Below are 19874 nucleotides of genomic sequence, written 5' to 3' on the forward strand. Positions count from 1 at the left end.
TTACATATGCCAGCTAACCTGCATGTCTATAAAGTCCCACCAGCAAGTTTACAGACTACCTTTGATATGCTAACAATTACCCAATAGATTGCTTATTGCCTGTAGCTGTCTGTGTGTAGCTCAACCTCAAAGCTCCCTCCACCTGACACTGGATTTCTGGGAGTAAAGTTAAAATATTGAAACTCTCCTCATCAGGACATGTCTCGGGGGTTTATCTCTTCGACGTTACGCCTTTCATGCTGTTGGTAATTGCATTCCCCCCTCCAGGAACCATCATTCATTCGGGGTAATTAGCTGGTCCTGACCCTCTAAGCACGCCCCTGACCTCTTCATCTGCTAAAGGCTGACTCCTGCCTTCATCACTGCTCACTGCTGACGGAGAGCTGACAGGCCCGGCGCACAGGTACTGGGCTTTGTTAGGCAAAATAAAGAGCTTTGCCTATAAGTCCGCCCCGCACCAGATAATAAGGATTTCTCAACAAACAACAAGACTATATAGGTTTTGGCTGGTTGGTTTTTCTTCGTTGTTTACTGAAATGGCAGGGAATTGTTGCACACTTAAGATAATGTTGGATGTCCACGGAGCATCAATTAGCGAGGGAAGTCTAGTTTCAAAAGCAGAAGAATCAAGAAAGGAAAAGTAGACTTTAAACCTATATAACATCTTTTTTTCTTTTTTTCTTCATACACTTCAGACAAAAATAACCTCCTTTATCCCTTGATTCTGCTCTATTTCCTGATATCATTTTAAGGGCCACTGTCAATCAAACCAATGTAGTTTTAACAGGTGTCAGTGCGGTTGTTCGGTCCGCTGCGTGTGCCCAGTCCCTCATTCATCTGACCAGTTACTCTGTCTGTGATACTAGCCTCCAGGGAACACAACTTGCACCATAATACACTTATAGAGGACTAACTTCTTTTTGCAGAAATGAAAAAAATATATAAAAATATAACTTGGTTTAAATTGACAGATTTGGTTTCTGCCAGTGCTGTTGTTCGTGTCCTGGCATCTCTGCATTTTATTGCCGACATCTTGCCTTGTGGTCATTTCCATTCTTTGGAGCTGGGGTTAAACAGTGGGATGGCTTTTGTCTGGTGTTCTCGTATAGATTGTATGGGTGGTCTGGGGACTGTTAGTGTTTTGGAGGAGACATGTAAAGACTAGAGATAGGCTGATATATTAGTTGGGCGATATTTGCACTTTTTAGCGATTCAGCTATCATCCTTAAAGGGATAGTTCAGAATTTTGGACATAGGACCTAATTTCCTAGTGAGCCAGAGTGTTGGAGACGTGTGAAGACACTTTTTAAAATATTCCATCCAGTCCTTGTATTTGCAGAGGTCGCTGGTGCTAGGCTAGTGCATGTCAATGGCCATAGTTAGCCTGACAATAAAAACAGTCTTACCCACTCCACAAAACACCCGAAGCAAAACTATTATTACATCAGACTGTCGATGTAAATGGCTGTGTTAATAGAATAATGTTTGAAATAAAACTAACCTTCCATCACCTTAATCATCGCACGTTGAGGGACTATTTTCTCATATATCAGTCCGCCGCTGCCAAGCTTTCTCTCAGGAAGTACAACTCACTGCTGCTGCTCAGACATAAATCCTTCAAATGCAAGATTGGTTTTACTTGTAAAATTATTCTATCAACACAGACATTTACATAGACAGTCTGGCATAATAATAGATTTGTCTCGGGTGTTTTGTGGAGTGGGTAAGTTTTTAGTTTTTAGTTTTTAGTGGCAGGATAACTGTGGCCTTTGACATGCACTAGCCTAGCACCAGTGACCTCTGCAAATACAAGGACTGGGTGAATATTTTAAAAAGTATCTCCACACGTCTCCAACACTCTGGCTCACTAGGAAATGAGGTCATATGTCCAGAATTCTGAACTGTCCCTTTAAATCTCTAGAAGAGGCCAATATTTTGTTTTGCCTGATCTTTAGTGCTGGGGTCTTCAACCTGTCGCTCTCCAAACCCCATCCAAGTAGCTCACCAAGTGATTTCTGAATTATACTATTGCGCTGAATAACAAAAAATGTATTAATTACATGCATTGTAAATATATCATTTTGAAGCTCAACTTTGTGCACTTATAAATGGACAGTGGTTTATGTTTTATAGGCATCTAACTGTACCCAAAGGCTTGCCCTGTTTCTTATAATCGTCTCAATTTCTTGCAGCCACTAAAATTAGTCGCTCTTTGGCATTTTTGTTTTGTAAAGGTTGCTTACCAGAGGAAAAAGGTTGGAGACCCCTGCTTTAGTGCTGAGAGTGAGCTGCACAAAATGTGACTACGCTGCTCTTTTATAGGTTTGTGGTAAAAAAAAAAAAAAAAGGTGGCTGTGGGTGAGTTTGAAGTCAATTTAAATAACATAATTTGAGGAAAATAATCAAAATCTGTCCTTCATAATGGCCAATAAATATCTGCAGAGTTCATCAGTCATAATTTTATCTGGATTCTAGTTAAGACCACCTGATGTTCTAAATGCCAAACCCATTTTGCATTATAGATTTTTTTAAAAAAAACTTTGAATGTGTGATGTTACTCTGTAGTGACTAAAAATGTAAGCCTGCATCTGATAATGATGGTGAAAGTCCAGTGAAGGGTCGCTGTTGTGTCATTGCTTGATTTACACTGTCTATTAAAACACATTTAATAAGTGAGATTTTTCAGTAAATTGAATAATTTAAAATGCTAATGATTATGCAGTGACATTTGTACTGATAGCCTGTGCCTCACCCGGGCTGTCGCGCTGGCTGTGTATCCGTCTTGCTGCTACATGTGATGGGAGTAAATCTGGTGCGTTGGACGGTGCTCCTGTATGCTGCAGATTAATTGGGGAGTCAGTGACAAGAATGCTGTCGTGAAGAGACAACTGTGTGGCTCCAACTGAACAATGGGCCTATTTAAAGCTGCTGCCAGGCCTGTGTACCCAGAATTAATGTTGGGATTAATCAGCACCTAGCTCCGCAATTCTTCCTCTGTGATATAGGATGTGTGAGCGGCAAGGCATGCATAACTCACACATCACGTGTAATTACTGCATGTGTCTCGGCTCACAAAATGATGAACTGGCATGATTTGAAGACAGGATTGGACATCTAGAGAAAATAACTGGATATTTCACACAAACAAGTTAACAAGTAAAAGTAATTATGAGGAAAATATTACTTTTTCTGCATAATGGTTCATATCTCAAAATGAGTAATGCAGCAGCAGTATTGGAAGCTGAAGAAAATAAAAGGCCAAGTGGCAGCATATTACTGAACTAAGCTAGCAGAAGTACTGCTTTGTTTTACAAGCAGCACTAGAAGTAGGCACCCATGGTTAAAAGTACAGAAAAAAAATAAATGCCCCTTTCAATGAGCGAATAAATGGCATACAAAGAGGAGCCCACACTTTCATAAAGGGCCCATATTACACCATTTTCTGATCCATGGTACATGCACATCTACACCTCTACACCTCTGATGTTTTCAATTAAAAATGATATTTATATGAAGTATTTATATTTAAATAAGTATATGATGTATTAATGTTTGCCTCTGAATTTTCGTCACCTGACAAGCTCAAGACCAATCAGTGACAATCAATGGACACAGAGTTCTGTAGTTCAGAGTACTGTAGTGCAGAGTTCTGTAGTGCAGTTAAAGATAACAAAATGACTTGTGTTAAAGTACGAAAAGTTGACAGAGAGTGCCGAGTTTTCAAAGAACTGATTAGTTTTTTGTTCAGTGTAAGGAGTGTGCAGTTTGTCTGATATGTAAAGAAAGTGTGGAGGTTTTCACAGAATATAATCTGCATGGTCAGGATCATACAATTCTGTTATATGGCCGACCCGACCCCCATCACAGTCAGGAGCCATAATGTGACCCTCAGAGAAAAAAGTTTGGTGACCCCTGTTTTAGACAGAAAACACTGTCATGTGATACTATAGAAAGTACTCTGTTGTGTTTTTTACACTCCATACACTCTCACCAGAATCATTTGGACGATTTCAGCCCTGGAATTGCCAATCTCTACTGAACTAAAGGTAAAGGGTAGTTGTTAACTTAAGAACTACTGAATCATGGCATCACAAGGTGAAATAGGGCATTTTAAGACAGACTAATAATAAAGGATTGCTCAAACATGTGAATGAAACACAGTTCCAGGTATGTTTTTGAGGAGGTAATGTTAGAAGTTAGATTTTTGCCTTATCATTAAAGCACTCCAAATCTTATGTCACAGTTAGTATATTTTAATATTGGATGGCTTTTTTTTTCACTAGGCTACTTAGTGGGTGAAGAATATAGTGGCAAAAGTAATATAAAAATAGATATTTTTCAAACTACAACTACATGAAAGTAATCAATGTAGGATATAAATAAAATAGCTTTTAAAGGGTAGTACTTTTATTTGACTATTTTTTTTCTATTTGTACCTGTGCTTTTTTGTAAACCTTTCTCATCCTCACATCTTAATAGCAGGTCCTCCCTCCCCCCTCCTTCCTGAGAGTGTATGCAGCATTGAGGACAGAGCTGGAGGGAGCGTGTGCACATGGGCCACCCGGAGGACATCTGTAAAGTGACGCTGATTCTCCACGGCAAATCAGAACGCATGGCCCTGAGCGATGGGCTGTGACTGCTCTACACGCTCTGCTTCAACACACTGACTTTTATATGAGCTCCACTCCCAGCTGAGACTGAGTCCGTACACTGACGTCACACTACCCACAGTGTACAGGCTCCGGGCCCATGGTTTCCGCCCTGCAGGCCCACCCGCCATGCTCCTTGTGGTTATTGCTCTCATCTTTCACCCCGCTGCACTCCCTGACACTTGCCACCAGCTCTGTGTTTGTGGTAAGAGACAATGGGGCTACAGAGTTCAACTTTGACCAACGATGAGGTTCAATGTGGGGCAATGCTTTTACCCCTCTCATATTTCATTTAGATTTAATATTGTATGTTATGTTAGTGCTGCAGTATTAGTACTTTGGATGGTGAAGAGAATTCAAAATGGCATGTATAAAAAAGAAGCTGGAATCCACAAATATATTCCATGTTATGCCATTGCAAGACAAAGACAAACTGAGCCACATGTAACAAAATGTTGTGTGTGTCTAGTTTTTCCAAAGCTTCCTGGTCTAGTCAGTAATGATCAAGCATATAAGCATGTAATTCATGTCTTTGAAAAGCCAGAACATGTAGACTTGTCATAGAAGAGCACAAGATTCATGTCTGGCAGTATTACATATTGCACACATATGTCAGTTTCTGATTTGCATTGTAAATGATGTTCACACATTGTACATCGTGTTTTAAACAAGCATAGGTGCCCACATACAGACTAAATCTGTCTCTAGGCTCCAATCACTCCCTTGTTCCATCCTCCCACATTGCTGACATTGAACACTCATAATTGGAGTCTTGTTAATAGTAATTATGAACAAGAGCTGTGATTATTATTGAGCCAAAGCTTGTTTTAGTGCCCATAAAACACCTGACTGCTAATTTAATTCATTCTCATAAAACAAAACTGAAAACTGAGGCAATCCGGAGGCAAAATGTGTAATCATTTCACTATTATCGACTCCAAATGTTTTTTTTAATGCATGTGAAGAAAAATGCAGTGAATAATTACTCATTCATAATGAGTACATGTCTGGACAAACAGCAGTATAGTGGAGGTCTGATTTATCGTAGTTTTTCACTGTAAGTGGGAAAGTGGCAGTGAAAGTGCTCAGCAAAATGAGTACTTTTATTGTTAGCACAGAAATAGGCTACACTACAACTGCCACAATCACTTTAAGCTTCTACTATAAATTGATAGTATGCTTGGAGTATGTTTGAAGCTTTTTATGATAATGACTGACCCTGTATGACCAGAGCAGGCCAGCAGAAAGTCACAGCTGTTCTGCTGGACTCTGCCAGGGCTGCCCCATATCTCTGGTTCTGTTCATTGTTTTCATGAACAGATTGTCTATGGTGCAGCCAGGGGCCAGAGGGGCTCTGGTTTGGGAAACACACTATTTCATCTCAGTTTTGTGCAGATGATGATGTCCTGTTAGCTTCACCTGATCAGGACCTGTAGTATGCACTAGGGGCAGTTGTGAAGTGGTTACAAATCTGAAACCATGGTTCTCAGCTGGAAATATGGCTTGCCCTCTCCATGTTGGTGGAGAGCTCAGCTCGTGCCTTAAGTAGAGGAGTTTAAGTATCCTGGGCTCTTGTTCATAAGAGGAGGTTGGAGTGTGAGTGCGGCATTTGCAGTGATGTGGTAGTAGCACACTGTATGAGACTGGTGTGGTGAAGACGGACTTATCGTGAGCTCTGGGTCATTGCTGAAAGATTCATTGAGTTTTTACTGCTAAAATAATTTAGATACATCATATGAAATAGAGGTTTGGTTTTTGATTTATGCAGCAGAAAAAATAATTTCTCATTTTCAAGTACTTTTAACAATGTATGTGTCTGGTTGTTTTAGAGGGTCATATTTTAAACTCACACTCATTTTTACTTGCTGTCACTGTACAAGTAAAAATGTGTAAAATGTGTGTATATCTTCATTTATTTATTTGAGGAACATGGCATTTCTGTTATTCATTACAAAGTTGGTCTTATTACACCTCTATAGCCACAGAAGAGCAGATTGGAGTACAATTTGCCCCTTAAAACTCACGTGTCCGCTGTGAGGGCCTGCTGGGGTCTTGAGCCTGCCATCTCCACAGGGCTAGCTCGATTAGCCACTGACCTTTCATTATGGCTGCTACATCATCAGCCAGGCCCCGGGGCAGAGAGAGGAGCCACCACCAAACTCCAATATCTTTTATTGATCTAGGGCACTATGAAGCATGCATCAAAACAACCAGGCTGGTACACAAGCTGAATGGCTTTTTAATGCATTGGTTGAAACCTCTGCCACGGGTTCAGAATGTTTTTGGAGAACATATTTTTTAAATGAAAGTTTACAGCATTACAATTTCATTTGTTTATTTGTTTTGGCACATTAACCTTTCCTTTGTTTTTGGAACCTATGTCATTTTCTTTTTGTTTTGCTTTATATTATAGGTCTATTCTTTCTCACTTGACTGCAGAAATGTTTAACTGAAGAAAAATCCACAGTATTTAAATTTTTATAAAAATTTGTCAAACACAACTCCACATTTCACTTTCATCATTTATATCTCACTAACAACTCAGTATCAGTTTTTTCATGGGAAGGTTCAAAGCAGGCTAAACAATGGCTTTCCTCTCCCCAGACACTTCCTCCTGAGGGACTTAATGTTCCTGGACGAGACAAGCCTCTATAGTGCCTCCATAGTACAGCCTTTTTCTTCTCACATCTCACTATTACGACACTAAAGAGAACATTTCATACTTTTTTTTTAAAGATTTGCAATGTTTCATATCGTGTAACCTCATAGATAACAACTTTCTGTTTAACACTTTGAACATATACAGGTTGCAGTGTTGAAAGGTTGTGAAGCCAATTCTATTTTTACATTATTGCTTGCGTTTGAACAATTCCTCTCAGAACAAGCTGACAGTTTGGTGTCAATGGGTTTGTACAGTATTGTTCTAAAGTGTATTAAGCTAAGAATTACTTCTGCTGCAAGGGCATGGTCACAGCCAAATTCATGTCCTGCCCTCTAACAAATCCAATTTACACCCTTGTTCCCAAACCAATAAGGAGGAAGTAGCGGGCCCTATACAGAGTCTGGCTGTACAAAAATAAGACTTAGCACACAAAAGAAGGGAATGAGTCAGAGCTGAGGAACTAATAAAGATAATGCACTTATGTTTAAGTACAGAAGGGGTTTGGATCATTGTTCTTCTTTGCTAAAGCATAAATTACAACTAGAAGAGTCTGACATAATGCCTAAAGTTAGTCACCTTAGTTTAAAACTACAGGTACGCAAAGTAAAAGTGAGAAAATGAGTAGAGCTCATCAAAAAATATGTCTTTAATGGTGCATTTAGGGTGACCATTCATCCAGATTTCAGTTGGACATTCTGGTTTTAGAGCCTTCTGTCCAGACCTGTGTTATGCCTGCACATTTTTGGCATCATACTATGCCTTCTGCTGTATTGACATGTGAGTAAATATGGCAGAGTAGCCGAGGTAAAGGTGCATTAGACCGACACGCAGACACAGAATAAGGAGAATACTAGCAGTGCTGCGCTTATCTTGAAAGTGATGAATAATAATAAGTGTAATAATTATAATTTTAACACTAATCATATATAATAAATAATGATGAAATCATAATAGTCATTTCCTCAATCCTTTTGTAGCCAGGCTGGTGCCACCTAGTGCCTCCACTCAATCTCATTTCTCTCCAGCAACTAGGTCAAGAATCGGAATACACTAGACGGTCTGCAAAAACCTTGGAAGTGCGAGTTCGGGCACCAGCCAATCAGCGAACAGCCATACATTCTGTGTTGGCAACGATTCCCGAGATCGAGGATTTAAAGCCGGAACAAAGAGAATGTTTGGTGAATTTTATCAAGGGGAAAGACGTTATTGCCCTTCTTCCTATGGGTTTTGGGAAAAGCTTAATATAACCAGTTAGCCCCGTTAATGGCGCATTACATACGTCACGACCAAATAGCAGCAATTGTTTAAATAAAAAAATTACCCACCTACCGTCCAGCCTATGAATCCTAATACTGCGACATCAGACGGTTTCCATGAAGTGAAACCGGCTGATGAATCATCACTTTTGGGCCTAAGTGTCCTAATTTTCAAAGTCATGCTGGTGGTCACCCTAGTGCACTGTATATCTTTTCTGGTGGGGAGTCCCTCAATTACTTTTTTCCATGGAATGTTTTTGCTTTGTTTGGAATGTTTGACAGTATGACATTAAAGCAAAAAAAAAATTACAGGTCAGATCTGTGGAGAGGCAACCCCACCCTAACTCACACAGAATATATGTTTTTCTAGGTATTCTTGAGCTATAAAACCACCTGTAATTGAATAAATGTCAGGTAGAGCTTTTTAATGTCATCCTGTGGAACAGTCCAGGCAGAGCAATGACATATTCATAGAAACAAGAAGGTGATAAACCCTCAACCAGAAGTTATGCAATGTACCTTTAAATTAATTACTTCTATCAATCTCATCACTTAAACTTCATAAAGTATAGAATATCCAATTTTCTAACTGCCAACTTACTTCAAGGAACTCACTTGATAAGTTCGTGTGAGGATTCTACATAGATCCGTTCCTTGTGTTACATTTGGATGCAACGGCCATGCCACTTTTCACTCAGCTTTGATTCCCACTCTTTTGATGAAGTCTTACAGCCTTGACATATCTTCACAGAGGCATTTTATGATCTGTAAAATTTCAGTTTAGCTTGATTGAATTTTAAACTCAGCTAATTTCTGTCTGTATAGCGCATATGTTTCTATCACATCTATGCGTCTAATGTGTTGAGGGTAAATGAAACAATAACATAGCTTTGTTAGGGCTTCAATGAGCAATGAGATCTTTGCCATTTGAATGTAAATGAGTGTGTTTACTGCTTCAGTGCCTCCACATCATGAAACAACGGATATCCTCTCGTATGTTGGAGATATGAATAAATTGAGTGTAAATAGATTCATTTTTCCCTCTATTGTTTACGGCACTCCCATGATAAAAGGGAGAGCTGCCACGCTACGCTAATAATAAAAGCTAACCGTAGGGACTTTGATCTCATCTTCATAACAGCAGCAAGGTGAGCCACAACATGTAAAGGGCCTTCCTCCATTAGCATGATAGCATCAACGGAGTACGCCAGTGCTAATTTAGAACTGCTTCATAGAGCCGGATCTAACAGGGATGAAGACCGAGATGGTATGTGTTAGCGAAGCACTCAATATTCTGATTTAGTTTCGAGATTTGCCTTACACGCTTGCCGCCGGTGTCAGATATCATGAGAAGTGCGTTTTGCTAGCACACAAGCTATTTCTGACTTAGCGCCAATCTCACCGCTGTGTCTCCAAACATCCCAATTTGGATTTCTGTTTCTCCCTTCTTTTCATGTGTTCTAGTTTTGATGTTTTCACAGTTTCGGTTTTCATTTCCCTTTAGGATTTCATACCAATGTTCCGCGGTAGGCTATACAACCCTAGCTGTGGGAGGTTTAGCCGCATTGAGCTAACAGCGTGAAAAACTACTTTGAAGAAAAAGAAAGGTAAGTAAATAGCCAACAACAAAGAATGTATCCCATGTAAACTTTTTTAATTAGGTGGCTTGGCTTTCTGCTGAACTTTGAAAAAATCTTTAACTCAATACCTTGCACCAGAAATACTAAGCAAAGCACATCTCCGAGTCACTAAGTTATTCACAAAGCAATTTAGTAAGTTTCTAATTAGTGTTGTAGATTGCTTAAATTCCGTAGTGTATTTTAAAATTTCTCCTTGCACTACTTCTTTTTAAAAATCATATCTTATCTCAAATATTACTTTTTAGTGTGGTGATCAAAATACTTCTCAGATCTTTAATTCAAGAGACAGGCTTACTGACATGTGCTCACCCCATTTGACAGTTTGCTTGTGAATAACTAAATGTGCAAGCCAATTAGTAAGCAAACATCTTGGCAAACCGCTGGATACCACACACACAGAGATGTCAAAATAGCCTGCAGGTATGCAAGGACAAAACTGTAGTGAAATATTATTATTAACTAACCAATATCTTAATTTATGCAACATTCTGTGGGTATTACGCTAGACAAATGTGAGTTGATTTGAAGAATAATAAAATTACAAGAGCTGCACATTTAGGGGTATGGTTACGATTTATTTCCTTTTGAAAATATACCCATAAATTTGTCATATGAAAACAATTATACAACCTTGAACATTTTATCACAACAGGATCACAATTTAACACCCACATCCCTGTGTTACAAAGAATTGCCCTTAGTAGTTTTTTTTTTTTTTTCTTATTTCACATTGAAAACATTTTTGAACAAAGAAAATTAACAATACAAGAATCCACTATAACTTTCAACTTGCCATCTATGAAATACCCCTGAACCCCCTACTGCCCCAGGGAAGATCCCAGACACGCAAGCTTGAATTGGTGCGGTCAAAGAAAAATGAGAAGGGGAAATTCTACCCATAAATCTGTGATACTCAACTTTGTCTTGTCCCAAAGAAGACCCTGGCCAGTAAATCTTTGCCATTGTGCCTGGCCACACTCCATTTTATATCATATCAAGGGATTTGGGTGGCAGGAAAATCTGCCTTTGATTTATAATGTGATAAAATGGGTTTAACATGACGTTTCTATAGCTCAGAGCTTTTCGAGAGCAATAACAGGGCCGAACACTGTTATTCTTCAGGAAAAATGCAATGGCTGGAAGGCATATCTCTATGGTAAAGACAAAGCTGACACAATTCACACTATAACAAGTGAGTCTACTTTAAGATTAGAAAAATCCCTATCTAACTTTGGAATCATTACAAGTGGGTGATTTCAAAAAAATCTGCAGCATTTTCTTCAGTACAATAATGTGATTTGCATACAAACATTTATAATTGTGGTTAGCTCAACAGTGACAATACTGTTGTTACACCAACTTAGCAAAATCAACGGCCTGTTAGAATGTATTGGACCCTATTAATCATTTAAATTGTTCAGACCGACAAAAAAGGCAATACGTGCACATGCACAATGAAACACATGAATGCAACATGCACCCACACGCTTACGCACAAACAGAAGTCACATCTTTCATACAGTAGCTAAGATGGTATAAGACAATTAAGTCTGGACATTTGCAATGATAGGTCTACTGCCAGCCAAAGATGTCCCCCTTCACTCCCAGTGGCTCAAACCTTCACCTCGATGTCACATCATTACTCATTACATCACCACTGAAACACATGCCTAGTGCAGCACTATATCACTCCCATATTGATATGTTGGTTATAGTATTATATTTAATTTACTGAATGAGAACATTATTTCATATAAACACGTCCACGGTTTCATAGATCACTTTTATATTAACATGTCCACTTGAGCACGAGATCACCCTCATATTAACAGCCACTATAGATACATCACTTTCGTATGTCACAAATCCACTGAGTCATAGAAAATGTGTTTCCGTTGATATGTGTGCACTGTGTATGTGTCTCCCTCGCTCTGTTTAAATCATCTTCATGTTGACCCGACGTGGGCCGCTGGTTTCAGCCACATCTGAAGTTGCCCCATTGGACTTACGAGGGACATACTCAATATCAAAGTTGTTCTTATGCCGTCCTTTTCCTCGGCTCCAGGCAAAAAGGAGAAGGAAACAGAAGACAACCACACCTAGGAATGACAGGCAGCCCATGGCTGTGGAAATAATTATAGTCTTTATGTCTATGGGGACTGTCATGTTGTACAATACTGTTCCATTTCCCCAAGTGTTGTTAGAGTCTGCCAGATAGTTTGAGCTCCTGTTGCTATAGTGAAATCTGTCCCCAATGCCCAGGCTCTTCACAGCTAAAGAGGCCGACAGGCTGGCATTGCCAGCAGGGTTACTGGCAATACATAAGTACACCCCGCTGTCATGCAGCTCTGTGGCCTTGATCTCCAGGGTACCGTCTGCTTGGACCTCCACCCTGCCGCTGCTCTTAGCTGTGATGTGACGTTTGTGAGGGGTAATCCAAACCACTGAGGGCCTCGGCGCTCCCTCTGCTGTGCAGCTGAGCCGGGCGGGCTGGCCCTCATCAGCCATCAGGAGCTGAGTTGTGTTGGGCCCGATCCTTGGTTTGGTGCAGGTCATGTACCTAGAGACAAGGGGCTCCCTGAGTTCTCGAAGAGATTTCCCCTGGAGGTGCTCGGGGGCACTGCACTCAGGCTGGACATCCAGGATGTGCAGAGAAGGGGGCTTGTGGCTGTTGAGAAGCCACAGTAACCTGCAGTCGCACACTAATGGGTTTCCACCCAGACACAGCCTCTGGAGGCTGTCTGGAGAGCCAAATACCTCCCTCTCCAGAGAGTCCAGGCGATTGTGTGACACATCCAGGAGCTGCAAAGACTTGAGGCCTGTAAAAGCAAAGGGCTCCACGGACAGCAGCTGAGAGCCTTGGAGGCGGAGTTCCAGCAGGTACGGCAACTCCCCTAGCTCCCCCTGCTGTATGTGCCTGATGTGACAGAAGGAGAGATTCAGATGTGTGAGGTAGGGCAAACTGCGCAGTGCAGCACCGGGAAAGGCAGACAGGTTAGTGTTGGTAATATACAATGAGGTGAGGTTGAGGCCATGCAGTGATAGAGGTGGCAGTGTGTCCAACCAGGGCCAGTAATCAATCTCCAGGTGGCGGAGGCGAGATAGCCTTTTAAAAGAGAATGGTTTTAGAAAACTGATGCTCAGGTGGCGCATTCGCAGTTCTACCAGGCTGTGCAGGTGAGCCAAAGCATCAGTAGGGATCACTGTCAAATTAGAACGTTCTAGTGTCAAACTTTGTAGTCCAAGCAGTCCAGTAAAAGCCCGCTGAGAAACAAACACAAGCTCGTTATCCCCTACTTCTAGAGAAGACAACCTGCGCAAATCTTGAAAAGCATGATCCAGGAGAACCACCAGTCGGTTGTGGCTGAGGTCGAGACGGGTAAGGTTGGTCAGGCCTGACAAAACCCCAGCGGGCACCAGCTGAATCAAGTTGCTGCGAAAGTTGAGGGAGCGTAAAGCAAGTTGTGAACGAAACGATCCAGGCTCAACGACGCTGATGAGATTATCACTGAGATCCAGGTCTTCCAGCTGCAGGAAGGAGGAGAAGTTGTCCGGTGTAATGATCCGTAGCTTGTTTTTACTGAGATCCAGGACTCGCGACTCGATGGGGATGCCTTCGGGGATGGAGGGCAGACGTTTTCGATGACAGCTGACCGACTTGCTTTGGGCAGAGCACTCGCACCTAGCGGGGCAGCTCAGTCCTGAACTGACCAGCAGAAGCAGCAAGGCCCCACCCAGAAGCAGGTGGTAGTGGCGCGGTGCGGGCTGACACATGTCTTTTTTACCCATCATTCCCTCTGCCATGGCACTGTATCTCGCCTATACAGACCACCATCACGATTGAGCCCTGAAAGACAAAGATAAGAAAAATATGTTAAACTTTGAAGAAATGCACTTTCGAACTGTCTTCAACTTTTGGATCCCTGCCTTTTAGCATTTTCCACCTTTCACACTTTATGCCTTGTTAAGCTGCCAAGCCTTTTCTCTGTTAATTAACTGTCCCTGTTTCTGCCAAGGTGGATATGATGGAATTAAGCTCACAGCAGGGCAAGGCTGCACGAGAACTATTGGCTACAGAAAACAGGAAAAAAAGAAGCTGAGCGGTACAAAAGGTTGCAGGCTAACAGGAGACAATTTTATAAAGATGGGAACTGCAGCAGCTTGGTGGCGAGAAATGACCCTCGTTAGTGTGCTGGGGCAAGATGCCGATGTGAATCTACTGTATATAATGTATTTAAAGGGGGGAGGAGGAGGGAGCGAGTGTGGCAAGTCATCAAACTAAATAAAGAATGAAACTGGCATGTGTTGGCTTCTATATGAGGAATCAAAGCACAGCTGTAGAATTAATTAAACATACGCTTTATCCTTCAACCTTTACAATACATCATCAACAAGCTAATAACTTATTGTTTTGCAGTCAGTGTTCTAAGGTTTCTAAATCCTTATTAAATTTTAGGCTTTACAATAATTTCCAAACCTAACACAGAACACTAAGAAAAGATTAGATGATTAAATATTTACATAATCCTAGCAACTGTCATATTGGCTTCATTGTTTCCTTATTTGCGTTCGTGGATCATGTATTATTCCCCTCTCTGCTCCGTCTGTCTAATATTACAATAATGCCAAGAAATATCCACATTTTGTAGCAAGTAGCAATTCACCTCCCAGAAAATCATTTTGCTATTTATGCTGACATTTTTCATTTATTATTTTCAAATCTACAACTCTATAAAAAAAACTTTACCCGGCAATACAAAAGATAACATCAAGTGCATGATGGTTGGAGTGGTGAAAATTTGGTAAAGCTATAATCCCTTATGTTTTATGTATTTTCAACAGAATTTGCATTTCACTTTCCACTGTGCCGTTCTCAGCCAATATGGGATCGTATGAGACGAGCAGATAATGACGAGGTAATGAGAGGCAGTATGTGCAGTTGAACTGTTAAACATTATGTTTGCTGGGAAACTGTGCTTCTCCACTGCTCGGGGAGGCACAGACCTTGACAGAAGCACCTCGCTGCAGCCACAGGTTGTTGAATTGACAGATAGCGGTGTAGACAGAGAGGCTGCCCATAATTGCCTCATTACCACTTGTATCTGCATTCAGCTCATGGCTATCTCTGCCAATTAGGTGCGCAAACTGCAAGACACATCTGCGAGCACTGAGAAATTTTAATGCACTATCATAAAGGAGCGAGAGAAACGCCTCAGATAAAAGGTGATTTTAAAGCTTTTAGAACTGTGTCAATCACAGCAGAAGTGCCATGGTGTGCACATAACAAGCACAAAGACAGACATGCACTCTGCTTTGATAGTAACCGGAGAGTTGTTCAGAAAATAACTGAGAAGAGACTTGTATAGCTCCCTCCCGGTCCTATGTCTTTCCCACAGCACTCACCCCTCTCTTGGCTCAGACACTGCACCGCACACATCTCCATAGCTCGCGCATCCCTTCCTCCTCACTATCGCCGATTTAAGTCCCGCTCCGCCTGTTGGCACATCTTCCACCTCTCCTCGGTCCAGCATGGCTCTCCCCAGCCTGGCAAAAGCCCTGGTGCACTCATCAGTCCCTGCAGGCTGGGCTTTCTATCGATCGCGGCGCAGACACATCAGATGCCAGGAATGTAGCCTTTAACAAAGAGCAGGCCGTTGCCACAGCAACTACAAACCCTGACTCCCATCCGCTCTATGTAGTCTGCCAATCAAATTAATGAAAAAAGGAGGAATAGAGTAAGCAAGGTGACATCTTTTTCATATTGTGCGACTCCATGCATCGAGAGGTGACACAAATTGAACACGTTCCAAGGAAATTCACTTTCACTGGGAGCGCGGAGTCTAGTTTAGGGTGTTTCCAAGCTGTCATTCGCACCGCCTTGCTATTTGTCGACCTGTCTTGTTGCCCATCCATCTGGCGCTGGGGTAACTATCTCTGGCTGTCTACCTTATTATCCATCCACAACCCCCTTCTGTCTTTGTGTATTTATCAGTCAAGCCTTATACCATCAGCCTCTTCTCCTCTTGCTGCTCTGCGCCCCCCTGTTTAATAATTACAGTCCAGTTGTCTGTTGCCGCGGCGAGGGACCGATATGGTGCGAGTTGTGTGTGAGGCAGCATGTAGTCATCTGCTCAGAGAGTTGCCGGCCACATAAAAACACTACAGCCTCATAAGTTATTTAAGCTCATGTCAGAAACATGGTATAATAACATGGATATTGGTATTCCAAACCAAGCGCCAACTGAATGTAAGATTTGGTAGTACAATGTAAAAATATTGTTTACTGCAAAAAGCTTACATAAAATAAAAAGAAATGTATAAATCAGGTTTTTGGAATAACACACTATTTCAGTACTTGTAGAAGTGCGTAACCTTGAAAAATGATCTAGACCAGTGAGTTTGTTTGATGTCCCAATCCATATCTGACAGAGAAGCTCCCACTGCTGTTACACTCTTCTTTTCTAAGGTTTGCCTGAAGACATGTTTCTCTCACCATACAATTAACAAGCAGCAAAGACAGGAAGTAATATGGCCCTTTATGTAACACGATATAATGAGGTGAAATGCGCATGTACAAGAAAGTGTCTATAGAAAAGCTAGTTTAATTTTTGCATTGCCAGTGCCACACCCATAGTCCAGTTTTGCTGTAATGATAATTATTAGTGGTTGTTTAGGCCTATTTAGCGAATGTCATTGACACTAAAATGGTTTTGTTTAGTTCTGCCTGCCTCTAACTCATTATAAGAGGTGGGTTAAACAGGTTTATGCTTCATCCAATTACCATTATATGACATAGATCTGTGCTTCAACAAAGCACATGTACTGTAGTATATTACCAAACAGTGTTGTCTAAAATGACTAATAATTACATTACATGAATTCTAGTCAAAGTTTGAGGCTTAAAGAGTCAAAAGCGGACTTAGCACCTCTTGTGATGCTATCAATAAACCCTCGGCAGAATGTCAATGATTCTAAACTGTGTGATGGTCAGGCGAGAAGGTCACTCCAGTCTGCATGCATTGACCACGACTATAGAGCTGACCTACACAAACATAAGCACTTTTCTTTGGGCTAAATTCAGGGCTTTTACACAACAGACTGTGATTGATGCCTGAGTTTCAATCACAAACCAGAAAAGAACTTTTAGGGACAAACAGAAAATTGAGAAAGTCCATTGTGAAGTGTGTGAAGGGATACAGCACAATCTCTAGTCTAAGTTAACAATGGAATATGACAAGTGCAAGGAAAAACCTGTGTGCTGTCACAATTTTGATTTCTTTTGAGGGGTGATCCAGATCTAGCCAGGCTGGTGCCACCTAGTGCGTCTGCTCAATTTAATTTCTTTCCAACGACTAGGTCAGGAATTTGAATACAATAACGGTTTGAAAGAATCCAGGAAGATTTAGGCCGTGCACCCGCCAATCAGTAAAGAGCTGTGAAGCCATGACCTAAAACTCACGCACCTGTCTGGGATCCTTTTGTGGTACAGAACAGCAGTAAACAAAGCGATCGAGATCGGGGTAACCCCAGGTTTGAGTACCCCAAAATTACAAATTTTTTAAGACCTTTTTAAGACCAGTTAAATGAAAACTAAGACCAACATCGCACCAATTATACGGGCGAAAAACACCAGATCCAGTTCTAATAATGACCAAACAACTACTAGACTCTAAGAGCCACTGTGGATTAAACCTACATTTCCCCATGATCCATCCAACGTCTTCCTCCGCTCTTCTGATTGTTTACTCATTGCCTCTGGTGCCAGAAACCAAAGTATTATTTGCACATACTCCAAATTAGATGTTCATTCACGTTGTTGTTTTTTCCTCCCTCCGTTTAACATTGCACTGCAGCACTGTTGAGTATACAAAAATATAGGCTAATGAAATTTAAGACCTTTGAGAAAAAAATAAGACTTGAAAAAAATAAGAGTTTTTAAGGCTTTAATTTAGGAACATGATATTTAAGACCTTTTTAAGACTTTTAAGACCCTGCGACTACCCTGCTGGAACTGCCATAAAAAGAGAGAATGTTTGGTGAATTTTATCAAGGGGAAAGACCTTATTGCCCTTCTTCCTATGGAATTTGGCACATTACATATGTCACGACCAAATAGCAGCGATAGGTTAAATAAAAAAAGTACCCGCCTACATCGAGTGAACGAATCCTAATGCTGCGAGGTCAGACGGTTTCCATGAAGTGAAACCAGCTGATGAGTCAAGTTAGATCCAGACAGCTCTTCGGGAATTACTTTGGTCTGGATTTGTCAATTGTGGTACAACAGTGAGTGACTATTAGATTAGATTTTCACTGCGCAAAAGATCTACACATAACTGCTACATTATCATTAAATAATCTGTAAATAAATGTGTTTTGCATTCTTTTGTCTTGACTTTAGTTATCTTTTAGGAAATTTTTTTTTCCAAGCTATTTTGTCTTTCTGCCAAATTAACCAATAACACTGACATCCTGTTGATTCTTACTTCACTATTTCTTTCACAAAATATGTCTGCAGATATTTTATTGCAAAACAGTTGATATTACTTGGGAACTACCTTTTATAGTCCACCACTTTCAGCCTTGTTCAGTCTCCTTTTTATTTTATTTCACCATAGCATCAAAACAATATTGCATTTACGGTTATGTTGTAAACTGGATAAAATATTGCAAGCTATAACATCACACTACAATGAAAACACCTTGCAAATTATTGTTGCTATACAGAATTAAACAAGGCTGAGTCTGAAGTGTCACGGCCATTCTATTTATTACGCCGGACAAACAAACCCAATTAGTCAAGTTTAAAATTATCCACAAGTGTCCCATTTGTAAACAGCCGCAAGAAGCCCCAATTCTCTGACCCTGAGTGACCTTAGTGACACACATGCCGCTAACGCTTCTGAACTGTCTTCGAGGCACAGATTTAGAAACATATCAGGGAGCCAACTGTGTCAAGGGCAGGGAGGAAGAAGAAGAAGTAGGAAGAAAAAAAGTCAGTGTAGAAATGGTAATGGCGATGGGGGTGTTCATTGAGAAGGGCAGCCTACAGGGTTGCGGCGTTTTGGGATTTGGATTCTGAATTGGATTAAAGTGGCAGTAAAAAGAGTGGAAAATCTGACAGCTGAAAAAGGAGCTGTGGGGTGATGTATGACTCACGGTGAGAGGAGGAAAGAGTTGAAGAAAATACAAACGGTGTGTGAGATAAAGCAAGACAAAATATGGCGGCACACATAAACGGCCACATAAACGCCCTTTCTTCCCTACATTCAAACGGGGCTTTAACCTGCCTCGCGTTCACAGAATGGTTCCATTACAGTCCTGTTCATTATCCTTCCACTTTCTAAATCTCTGGCCCCTGACATTACCAAAAGTGCATTTCACTCCAGTGAGAACTCTCTCCAATTGCTGCTCCAAATTACATTATTGCTTTCCACAAAATTATTAATGAACTAACGATGAGGTCTATTGACAAAATCTAGCGCCTTGTTCCCCCGCTAGGCATCCATTAAAGTCTGAGCTTCATCTTCTGAGAGAATCCAGAGAGCTGCTACTTTGAGTTGAATCTGCTAATGTTAGCATTTACCTCGACAGTTAGAGGGCTATGCCAATAAAAAGGGTTTGCCCACTTTGGTGTACATGATAAATCGAACAATAAATCCACACTAGT

The 19874-nt window shown here is 40.9% G+C and overlaps 1 protein-coding gene across 1 annotated transcript; it reads right to left on the reverse strand.

The window, feature by feature from the left end:
• Positions 1-12142: 12142 nt before the first annotated feature.
• Positions 12143-14011, reverse strand: lingo2b (leucine rich repeat and Ig domain containing 2b). Its single transcript, XM_020919307.2, has one exon. It carries the CDS (start codon positions 14009-14011, stop codon positions 12143-12145), a length of 1869 nt encoding a protein of 622 aa, XP_020774966.2.
• Between the last annotated feature and the right edge of the window lie 5863 nt (positions 14012-19874).

This window comes from Boleophthalmus pectinirostris, unplaced genomic scaffold (assembly GCF_026225935.1).
Source record: "Boleophthalmus pectinirostris isolate CB_2022bp ecotype Guang Dong unplaced genomic scaffold, ASM2622593v1 HiC_scaffold_10, whole genome shotgun sequence".
Classification (NCBI taxonomy): Eukaryota; Metazoa; Chordata; class Actinopteri; order Gobiiformes; family Gobiidae; genus Boleophthalmus; species Boleophthalmus pectinirostris.

Excerpts from the sequence above, each read along its gene's own strand:
- lingo2b (XM_020919307.2), bottom strand. The coding sequence starts at position 14,011 with ATGGCAGAGGGAATGATGGGTAAAAAAGACATGTGTCAGCCCGCACCG.